Source organism: Lycium ferocissimum, chromosome 4, assembly GCF_029784015.1.
Source record: "Lycium ferocissimum isolate CSIRO_LF1 chromosome 4, AGI_CSIRO_Lferr_CH_V1, whole genome shotgun sequence".
NCBI lineage: Eukaryota > Viridiplantae > Streptophyta > Magnoliopsida > Solanales > Solanaceae > Lycium > Lycium ferocissimum.
The window spans coordinates 23,481,003-23,492,780 of record NC_081345.1 but is presented as its reverse complement, the minus strand read 5'-3'; the positions used below and the strand labels follow the sequence as shown (position 1 = coordinate 23,492,780).

General features: G+C 36.4%; 3 protein-coding genes across 3 annotated transcripts; 2 read left to right on the top strand and 1 right to left on the bottom strand.

The window, feature by feature from the left end:
• The first annotated feature begins 532 nt into the window (after nt 1-532).
• Nucleotides 533-1,953, top strand: LOC132053847 (uncharacterized). Its single transcript, XM_059445942.1, has 3 exons — nt 533-1,199; nt 1,251-1,774; nt 1,915-1,953. The coding sequence occupies exons 1-3, from the start codon at nt 533-535 to the stop codon at nt 1,951-1,953; spliced, it is 1,230 nt and encodes a 409-aa protein (XP_059301925.1).
• Nucleotides 1,954-4,191: 2,238 nt separating this feature from the next.
• On the bottom strand, nt 4,192-5,883 carry LOC132054473 (premnaspirodiene oxygenase-like). Its single transcript, XM_059446476.1, has 2 exons — nt 4,945-5,883; nt 4,192-4,848 (listed from the first exon to the last, which is right to left on the bottom strand). Exons 1-2 carry the CDS (start codon nt 5,881-5,883, stop codon nt 4,231-4,233), a joined length of 1,557 nt encoding a protein of 518 aa, XP_059302459.1. The 3' UTR covers nt 4,192-4,230.
• A 3,584-nt stretch (nt 5,884-9,467) lies between these two features.
• On the top strand, nt 9,468-10,769 carry LOC132053846 (acyltransferase Pun1-like). The gene has a single exon (XM_059445941.1). The coding sequence runs from the start codon at nt 9,468-9,470 to the stop codon at nt 10,767-10,769; it is 1,302 nt and encodes a 433-aa protein (XP_059301924.1).
• The last annotated feature ends 1,009 nt before the right edge of the window (nt 10,770-11,778 follow it).

The window sequence follows — 11,778 nt, the reverse complement described above, 5'->3', positions numbered from 1 at the left end:
CAAAGAGGTTAAAGATGCCACTTTTGACATTGATCCTAATAGCTCTGCAGGACCTGATGGTTTTTCCAGCCTATTTTTCCAGAAGTGTTGGAGTATAGTTGAGCATGACTTGGTCAGCATGGTGAAGGCGGTGTACAATGGCACACCCATGCCTAAGTACTTCACCAGCACATGTCTTATTCTGATACCCAAATACCAGCATCCTCAGGAATTCTCAGAGTTCAGGCCAATTAGCCTCAGCAACGTGACTCACAAGATTATTTCTAAAGTTCTTAATAACAAGCTTTCCAAGATCCTTCCTAAGATTATCTCCTCTAATCAAAGTGGCTTTATGAAAGGAAGGGCCATAGGTGAGAATGTACTCCTAGCACAAGAAATTGTTCACGATATAAAAAAGCCTAACAAAGGAGGGAATGTGGTGATAAAGCTGGACATGAGCAAGGCTTATGACAGGATTTCCTGGAATTTCATTTGTGCTGTTATGAGGAGAATGGGCTTCAATGAGCACTAGATTTTCATCATTTGGAATCTGATGTCCAATGCCTGGTATACTATTTGTATTAATGGTAAAAGAAATGGTTTCTTCAAATCTCAGAGGGGGGTTAAACAAGGTGACCCAATCTTGCCTAGTCTCTTCATCATTGCGTCAGAAGTGCTATCAAGGTTGCTCAATAAGCTGTACGAGGATAAAAAATTCAATGGATTCAATATGCCTACCAATGGCCCGTCGATAAACCACCTCTCATACGCTGATGACATCATTATATTTTCTTCTGGAAAATCCTATACTCTTATGAAAATCATGAAGTGCCTAAAAGATTACCAGGAGAACTCTGGTCAAATGATCAACGAGGGAAAGAGCTGTTTTCTGATGGATGACTCGATTTCTTCTAAGAGAGTGAATATTGTGGCAGGCATCCTAAATTTCCAAAGAGCCAATTTCCCCATTACTTACTTAGGCTGCCCAATTTTCGTGGGAAGGAAAAACATTCAATATTTTAGTTTCATGGCAACCAAAATTCTCCAAAAACTGGATTCTTGGCAGTGTAAAACACTGTCAAATGGTGGTAAAATTATTCTCATTAAGCATGTACTTAGTGCTATTCCGGTCCATTTACTTTCAATATGCATGCCTCCAAAAACTATTTTTAAACAAATAGAAAGTATCTTTGCTAACCTTTTCGGGGACAAAGGTGATGGTAAGTATAAATATCATTGGTCTACCTGGTCTAATTTTTGTCTGCCTACAGATGAAGGGGGCATTGGCGTAAGATCTTTGCAAGAAATTGCAGAATCCTTCTCTGCTAAGCTATGGTGGACATTCAGAACAGCCGAGTCCTTATGGACCAAGTTTATGAAGGCCAAATATTCTATGAGAATTCACCCGATGGCTAGAAAGTGGAACTATGCTCATTCACATACATGGAGAAGACTCATGAAGATTAGAGACAAAGTGGATCATCTAATCCACTGGAAGATCAATAAAGGCAATTCTAACATCTGGTGGGATAAATGGATGGGAACAGGAAAACTTGCTCGGCTCAACACTAATACTTCCATCAACAGCCCCTTACACCAATATATCCACCACAAGGAGTGGGACACGAATAAGCTATTAAAAAATTTCCCTCTTGAGATGGTGAACAACATTCAGAATATTAAAATCCATTCTCTAGATCATAGGGATATACCTATATGGACTCCCACCTGCGATGGGAAGTTCACCTGTAAATCAGCATGGAATGCTATGAGAGAGCCTAATCATACCTCGCTGGTCAACAAAAAGATGTGGCATAAAAAAATGCCATTTAAAATCTCTTTTTTCATCTAGAGATTGCTCAGGAACAGAACTGCTGATGATGACAATCTCAGCAGACTTAGAATACACCTAACATCGAAATGTTCTTGCTGCAGGTTTGGTCATCAGGAGACCCAGGAACACCTGTTCCATGACAGCATGATTAGCAAAGATGTATGGAAGCATTTCCATCAGATCTTTGGCGTCAAAGAAGGAGGGGGAAGCATCAGGCAGAGGCTGCTGTCATGGTGGCTAACGAAGGAGAAGAATCCTGTCCAGCAAATGGTCCTACAAATCATGCCCAGCATCATCTTATGGAAGATCTGGAAAGAAAGGTGCAAAAGGCATTCGAAGCTATCAAGATGTCCAAGGCTAGAGTAATAAGCAACACTTGTCAACAGACGGTACTATTGGTCCACAAGCAATTCAATACAATCAATCCTTTCATGCACTGGAGCAATTTCATGGAAATTACTGAACAAGCAAAACCCCTCTTCAAAACAGTGGCTGTTAAATGGAACTTCCCTGGACCTGGGACCTTAAAACTGAATTCAGATGGATACTCGAAAGGGAACCCAGGTCCCAGCGGAGGGGGTGGATTAATACGGGATCAAAAGGGAAATATTGTTATCGCCTATGTTATGCCTCTCGGTAATACGACTAACAACATGGCTGAGGCAATGGCGTTGAACACTGGAATAGAATGGTTTATGAATAATGGAGGAGGTAAACTAGAAATAGAAAGTGATTCTAGCCTTTTGGTAGAGTGGATCACTGGCAAGTCTAAACCCCCATGTAGTTTGTTGGACATGGTGGAACTGATTCAACGCAACCTAGAATCTATTCAAGACAAATCACTTCATCACATCTACAGAGAATGCAACAAGCCAGCGGATAGCCTTGCCAACTGGGGACTGAGCTGTAGACACACCATATGGGTGAACAACTTTCAAGATCTACCAAGAGAAACAAGAGGACAGCTGAAAGTTGACAAAATGCAAATACCTTCTTTTAGGAATTCCATAGTTAAAAACTCTTTCTGCATGTATAGATCAATGTATAGGAATTTCCTTTTTGATGTTCCTTGAACAACTCAGTTAGAATGGGAGGTCCCTACCTCTCATAGTAGCTAGATCTTTTTGGAAGCGTACATGAAATCCTACAAGGCTGTACATGGAATTGTTTTCCATCCAGTAGGTGCAGGGTGACCTCAAATCCCCTGAATGCTGTAACTTTTTGAGGTAGATGAATAAAATGGAAGCCAGGCTCCAGCAGTGGAGACGGTTTATTAAAAAAAAAAAAGATTTCTAGTCACACAAATTTCTATGGTTTGTTCTAGACCACAAATTTCCAAAGTCTTCCTTTATTTCTTAAACTTCGTGTCAAGTCAAACACCTTCATATAATAATGGGACAGAGGGAGTATTACTTATGCAGGATTTGATACCTGCATAACTCACATCCAAACCAGCTACCAAACGACCCCTTATAGTGTTTATTTTTTTCATATTCTAAGCTGTCCTTACTAACTATGCTTTAGAAATCTAAATTTGACTACTAATACTTCAATAAATCTGAAAACTGCCCCCTTCCTTTTGTGTTTATTGAGTACCATTGTGGTATATGTATACAGTAGAGGTCTAGTCGAACCCCAAACACTCCATCCTCCAGGTATCCCAACTTGGGTGATTGCTTAATTTTTATAAAAGAACTAACATAAGTTTCATGTATACTTTTGTTGTGCTACATTTTGTATACTTAATATAGTATTAATTATATTTATTTTTGTAAATCTTAGCGTGCATGATGAAGGTAATAACTTCAGGCTTCAAATCTAATGTAGAAGTAGATAACATCACGCACTTGTATGCCTGTTGTGCTTTTACATTTGAAAAATTGGGTACGTCAAATACTTACACAGATTATGGGGAGAAACTAAGATGTTTCGTTTCAATCCCCTTCTTTATGTTTTGGATCTTAATTTTCGGGTTGGGGTCTACCTAACCACATAACAATGATGACTTTTGAACGAATATAAAATTTGAAATGTATGGGTTTCTATATAACGATTTCAAGTTGAATTTCCATGAACCCAAAAACTATGCTCTAGATCCGACACTAACAATGGAACTGTGTATTAGTAGAACATCAACAAGGTCTTTGAGAAAATAAGAGCAAAGCTACAAGTACTAAAATCTTCAGTAATAAAATTGAGGAACATATTATTAATCAAGGATCGGATTAAACCAAAACCGTACAACCAAAAACTGATGCTACTACAATATCAAACAAATTGGAAAAATCGTGCAACCAATGATGAATCTTATTATTTGGGCATTTCCATTCAAAGGTAGAAACAAATACAAATATATAACCCTGGTGAAAAGAGAACTGCATAGGTTGAGCTAACATTCCACCGTTTCAAGTCAAACATCAAAATTCGTCATTGTTTTTATGATTTGTGGCAACTAAATATAGCTCTTGTTTTGCTCCAGTTACTCCATGTGCTTCAGTCATATCCAAATCTTTCGGATTAGTTTCATATGGGAGTTCCCAGTCAAAGTGATAGAGTAACTGAGCCAGAGGATGTGCAACATTAGCCAAACCAAACAACATTCCTGGACACATTCTTTTTCCTGCACCAAATGGAATAAACTCGAAGTTATTTCCCATAAAATCAATAGAAGAGTTCTCAAATCTCTCTGGTATAAAACTTTCAGGATCATCCCAACTTCCTGGATCTCTGCCAAGTGCCCATGCATTAACTAGTATCCTAGTCTTAACAGGTATGGTGTATCCATCAATATCTATTTGTTCCCTACATTCTCTAGATCCTATGAAAGGACCAGGATGTAGCCTTAATGTTTCCTTAATTACTAACTTTAGGTATGTCAATTTTTCAAGATCTTCTTCATCATAATTCTTCTTTCCTTTCAAGACTTGTCTCACTTCACTTTGAGCCTTGGCCATAACATTTGGCCGCTTCATCATTTCTGACAATGCCCAAATAATCATTGTAGATGAAGATTCACTTCCAGCAAGAAAGATGTCCTACACAAACAAATAAATAAATTAAGTTAATAGATGTCCTACATAAACAAAAGAAGGGAAACACAAGCATATGAGGTAGAAGCAAACTAAACTTACAAAAAGAACAGCTTTTAAATGGTCATTTGTGATTGGAAATTGAAGTTCAGCATTATCCTTAATCCTAAGAAAAACATCAACCAAATCTTCATCACCGAAGCGACCATTTCCCAGGTTGTTCCCAGCTGCTTTATTTTTAGTATGCCCATTGATGATGTCCTCCATTAATGCATCAATCTTCTTATGCGCTTTCACCATTCTCGATTTCTCACCACTTATGTTGTGAAGTAGCTTCCATGATGGGAACAAATCAGCTACAAAAAATCCTCCTGATAATAACATTACTTCCTTCAATATTGTTATAAACTCGTCTCGATCTTTGCATACTTTCCCGAAGGCTGCTCTACAAATGACAGAGTTCACACACCAAAAAACTTTTTCTGACATATTGATCATTGTAGAAGTACTAGAACCGGACATGGAATTACGAATTGATGAAATGAGAGTTGAAAGCTCATCTCCTCGAATTGCGCTAAATGACTTGACCATCTTAGCACTAAGAAGTTCAACAATACAAATTTTACACATTTGTCTCCAGTAGTCACCATATGGGCTAAATGTTATGCCTTTATTATTGTAAAGTAGGATGTTTGTGGATGTATATTCTGGCCTACTAGCAAAGACAGGGTCATGAGTTTTTAGAACTTGTTTTGCAAAACTAGGAGATGATATGACTACTGTAGGAACTTGCCCAAGTTGCAAGTACATAACAGGCCCATAATTTTTGGCTAAATTTCTAAGAATGCGATGTGGAACTTCAGCTCCCATCAAGTGATGCAGACTTCCAATAAGGGGAAGTCTCCATGGGCCTGGAGGCAATCTAATTTGTGTTTGGTTTTTCGTTTTTAATTTTCCCCATTGTCTCACTAGAATAATAAAGAGGGAGGAGAACAAAAGTAATGAAATTAAGTTGCTGGAAAGAGAGGAGTAAATCTCCATTGAATATTAAGGGAAAGAAAAGAAGAATTAAGGCTATGGTGGATACTGCTCTTACTAAGTTTGGCTGCTTTTATAGTGACAATACACTCAAATCTTCTCTTTTTTGGTGCTATAATATAATACCACCACGTACGTGGTCATGTGGTAAAGGGATTAACAACACGGTCAATTATTTAAAGTATCTCCAATATTCACACGCAGTACAGGCACACTTCATCAGTTAATTTTTTTTTTGACGGCTAGATTCATATATTTATGTAAAATTGTAAACCAGTAGGTTCTTTCTCAGAGTGTCACATGACTCACATGTACGACTTCCATGAATATATTGTATTGTATCGTAGTTCCCATATGTTTGTCCGAGTTCTTTTTAATTGTATTTATTAGGTGTAAGGTGATCAGAGTCTACAGATTGTTACACTTTTCAAATTTACTATTCCCAATGCCCCAATTCTATATAAGTAAAGAAATTTGTAGCCTTATGCTATAATTTGGAGACTAGTGCATGAATTATGTCCTGTAATTTTGAATAAATATTCTAACGATGAATTAGGAAAAATACGTAGATAATCTCTAAAAGTTAGCGCCATATGTCAATTGCACACCTTAACTTTCCTAGTTACTAAAAACTTCTATTTGATAAAGATATGTCTTTGAGTAGCAATAGAGTTTCTTGTTTCCAGATTTTCGACGGCATACTGTCGAGAAAACGCAAAAAATGCAGAGTATTGAACGTACTGACCACAATTCGTCAAAGATGTGCAAAAATGTACTAGGATAAGGATCTTTTCGACAATCTCCCGATTTCTTATTAAATATTTGGATGCGTAGCCGTCTATGTTGTGATTAAAAATGTTTGCAAATTATATTTATTTTATTGTACGAGCATTGCCCATTGCCCGTCATAATGTCGTGTAAGTCTTTTCATTAAGTGCTTTGCCCGTTGGAAGGAAGATGAACCCTCTAATCTGGTGCCTCTTCGCAAGAAGAGACTCAACCGGGCACACCATACTCTTCAGGGATTGTGTCTTGTCAATTTTCATAGTGAATTTCTTGCGTATCCACCCAGAAAGCGAGAGCTCTAGGCAGTAGGAAAGGAGAATCAACAAGATAGGATGCTCTGTCCCAACTATCAAGAGTAGGAAGATTCCAACTTTGAGGATCATGCACCAAGCATAGTAGAAAGTCCAGTTGAAACGCATCCAATAATTTTTGATGGGTCTGTTTCATGGCTATAAAATATTTTGGCAAATACATAGACAGACACTCAAACTTGACACTCAAACTTGGCTCTAGATATCAGTTTCACACTTAAACTTACCAAGTAATCAGCTAAAAATCTCAACTTAACAAAGGTGTGTCTCGTGGATACCCGGTCAACAAAATCCTAGCGGACCAACTACCGATGGTTGCCTGCAAAAATCCTGACTTATCCACGGATTTTTGACTGAAACAACGGACAAATTAAAATTGGTAAAGATCTCTCCTGAATACTAGATCAATTAACTCGCAATCAAAACCAAGTTAAACAAATTACAAATCGATCCCCAAGAGTCATCAAAAGATAGTAACTGTATTGATTAATTTACAAAAGGTTCCATCATCAAGCCCTCGATTGAGAAACTTAGTTACTCACTATTGAATAATTCATCGGATAAAATCAACAACAAATAATAAAAACATATATAGGAGAGGATTAAAGAATATAAAACCTTAATGCTGAATCTTGCTCTAATATTTAAATGCAATATTGATCTCCTTCTTCAATAATTGAACTAGGATTCTAACGAAAATATAACGATATGAAGAGCTGCGATGAATCAAGTGCTCATCAATGGTAAAATGGAGAAATGAAGTGAATGAGGGAGAGAGAAAGGAAGAGAGAAGAGTGAGAGAGGGAACAAATATCAATTTTCATTCAGCATGTCTCTTTTTCATACACTGTTCACTACTTTCTTCATTTCAATTTACGTGGCACTGACACTTTTTATTTTTTCTAAGATTCAAAATATATAAACTTCATATTGACATGAGAAGATGATAATGTATTTTTTAATCATATTGACATGGAAAATTTTCAACTTATTATCATATTGACATGAGAAAATTATAATGTATTTTTTTTAATCATGTTGACATGAGAAAATTTTCAAATTATAGTATCTAAATTTTAATTTGAAAATATATATTATGTTTAATCTAATTCAATTTAAGTTCAAGGATTAATCAAATTAACTTTCGAAAAGCGAAAAGTATCACATAAATTAAGATGAAGCGAGTAATAATGCTAACTAAAAAGGGTCAGATTTGCCCTTGTACTCTCACAAATAAGTTATAGTAGCCCTTTGTTATACTTTTTTGATATATTTGCCCTTGACATATAACTTTAGGATTATATTTGCCCCAGCACTCTATTTTTTATCATACTTACCCTCCGTCCATTAGATCTCCTTCTCCTCACTATTATTTTCTTACGTGGCGTCTAATATGTACAGTTGTCCCTAATGTGACATCCCACTAACGACTCAAATTAAAAATAAGCACGTGATCACCATTAGCAAGTAACATAGCTGTTTGTGGCTATTTTGGATTGACTAGAAACTAAGGACTAGACAAACTAGTAAATGTTAAATTAACAACACACCCCTAAATCGTTACATATCCATGTCGTTGAAAATGTGAATTGGGTTATTTCCCATATAATCGTTATTTATTCTTAATTTGAAGAAATAATTGTTCAACACTGGACCGCTATGTATATTGGAGAATTTATATTTCAACACTGGACTGCTACGTCTAAATATTTCAAAGATATTCATATACTTTAAAAGATATTCCAATCTTTTCACTTTTTTACGCGTATTGACTTAACAGGTGTTGTTAAGAGTACTGCATCGGTGGGTTATAAAGGGTACATGGTCTTCTTATATGGACTTGGGCAATTCTTCTCTCATGAGCTAACTTTTGAGGTTGAGTTAGGCACAATATTCATTCTTTACAACATCCATGTTGCTAGAAATGTCAATTGGGTTCTTTCCCATGTAACTTTTTATTTTTAATTAATTTGAAGAAATAATCGTTCAGCACCTTACTGCTATGAACAGTTGGAAGAATGCATCTGCGTAAGGAAATTAATAGATCGTGCAGCATGCATTTTATAGTTTACTCCACGTATATGTCACATTTCACGTGGCTTTAGTCTTTGCTATTTTTATTTTAATATTAATGTCATTGTCATCTTTGTGCAAAGCTGGAAAAACTCAAAGACTCTGTTTCTTTAATAATTTTTTGCTGTATTTAGAGGCTCGTGTGTGTGTGTCTACACATTGAATGAATACATTAAGAATGTACAATTGCAATCCGAATGATATTATTTCGTAAAATTAATGAATCTTTTCTAAAAGACAGGTTCACTATATATATATATATATATATATATATATATATATATATATATATATATATATATATATATATATATATATATAGATCCATTAAGTATATACTCCTACCAAGTTAATTAAAGTACTGAGAAGAAATTAAAGGGTCATTCACTGGTGAGGGTCTTCTTGTGTAAATTAAAGATGGTGAATGTATCAATTATTTCAAAAAAGATTATCAAACCCTTGTCTCCCACCCCATCTACTCAAAGATTGCACAAGCTTTCCCTTGTTGATCAAGTGGTGAGTCATAGTTATATACCCCTTGTTTTTTTCTACACCAAAGCTACCATCCCAAATGGACCTAAACAACTATCACAACTCCTAGCAAACTCTTTGTCAAAAACATTAACTTGTTACTATCCATGGGCTGGGAGTCTGAAAGATAATGCCACCATTGACTGTGATGATCATGGAGCTGAGTTCTTTGAAGTTCAAATAAACTCTCCCATGGACAAAATTGTTTATCACCCCGATTCACGTATCAAAGACTTGACATTTCCTCAAGGTACACTTTGGGGGAGTTGTATTGGTCGTGCCTCGACTGTTGCTCAACTCAGCCATTTTGAGTGCGGAGGAATAGCACTTAGCGTTTGCGTGTCACACAAGGTGGGAGATGGATGTAGTGCTTACTACTTCTTGAGGGATTGGGCTGCATTAACGCGGAACCCTAATGCAAAATTAGCTCCATTCTTTGTTGAGGATTCCCTCATACCATCACCCTTTGATGGTCCTCTTGTCTTCCCATTGGTTGATTCAAAACCGGAAGAAGGTATCCAAAAGAGGTTTGTTTTCTCTGCCTCTAAGATAAGTACTCTCAAAGCCTTGGTTGCTCATGAATCTGGAGTAACAAATCCAACGAGGAACGAGGTGGTCAATGCACTTCTCTATAAATGTGCTGCCAGTGCTAATGACAACTCGGGTTCGTTCAAGCCATCTCAGTTGATCCAGTGCTCAAATTTACGAGCATCAATGTCACCTCCTCTACCACCAACCTCTATTGGGAATATCCTCACCGTATTTTCCACACCAATATATCACGAAGAACAAGACCTCAAATTGCCAAAATTAGTAGCTGATATAAGAAAGTCCAAAGACAACCTCTCGGGCAGAAATAATGTGGAACAAAATGAGTTGGTTTCGGAGATGCTGGATGCATATAGAAACGGAGAAGCGCCATACCAGCAAAGGAGCTGTGATGTGTACACTAACACTAGCTTTTTAGGGTTCGAATTCGAGAAACTAGACTTTGGATGGGGGAAACCTGCTAGAGGAAGCATAGCAAGTGGTCCAGCTAACAAGATCTTTATATTAATGAATACACCTGATCGCAGAGGAGTTGAAGCGTTTGTGAACTTGAATGAACAAAACATGTCTGCCTTCGAGAATGACAAGGACCTTCTCCAGTTTGCTACTCCTATTGAGCGGGCACATAATTTATTATGAACTACGATACGTACTCATATTATGCATGATCGATGAAATTGGACAATCTCGATTCTTGCTTGCCAACATGACAAGGAGCTTCTTCAATTAGTAATATGTACTGCTTTGCTTTCTCCATTCAGATCACTGTTAAGTTTTGAATTTCATTTGTTTTTGATATATCTGTTGTGTTTTTTTATTTTATTTCTCTCGCGTAGCAAAAGTTTTTAATATTGATTGTTAATGTTTAATTCCCAATGCTTGGGACTTGTCTTCTCTGTTCTGTTTATATATCGCTGATGTTAACTTTCTTCTTATGGCGAAGAGCTAATTCTGTGTTGTAGTATCTTCGTATTAATTTCTTCGTATTAATTTCCAGCTTTGTGGAAAAACACAAAAGATAGAAAGGCAGAATATGTTTTTCTTTATTTACTTTATTTTGGACAGGGGGTACACCCGTAAATTCGAGGAAGGAACAACGAATATATCGAGAAGACAATCTTGGATAAAATTTGAATTTTCTTCCGTGCAAAATAGATTTCTTTCTATTCTTGTTTTATTAAATTAAGGGAAAAGGGTCAAAAATACCCCTCTCTACTTTGGGAAAAGGGCTAATAATATCTTCTATTATAAATTTGGGTAAAAAATATCCCTCATGTCATTAAAATTTTCAAATATATACCCCTATCTTAATGGAAATCCCCAAAATAACCCGATTTCATTTATATATCTGCTCAATTTAAACCCGGCCCAACTAAACAAAAAACCCATATGGTTACCCACTCCTGTGCCTACTGGTTCCAGATGTAGGATTCGGGAATAAGTTGATCGCATATGAGTTTTTTATGTAATTGAGTTAGGTTTAAATGGAGCGGGTTTTTACCTACTAGCGGGTTTAAAAATGAAATCGGGTTATTTTGGAGATTTCTATTAAGATAGGGTATATTTGAAAATTTTAATGACAAAAGGTATTTTGTAAAAAAATGATATTTTTAGCTCTTTTCCCAAAGTAGAGGAGCATTTTTGACCC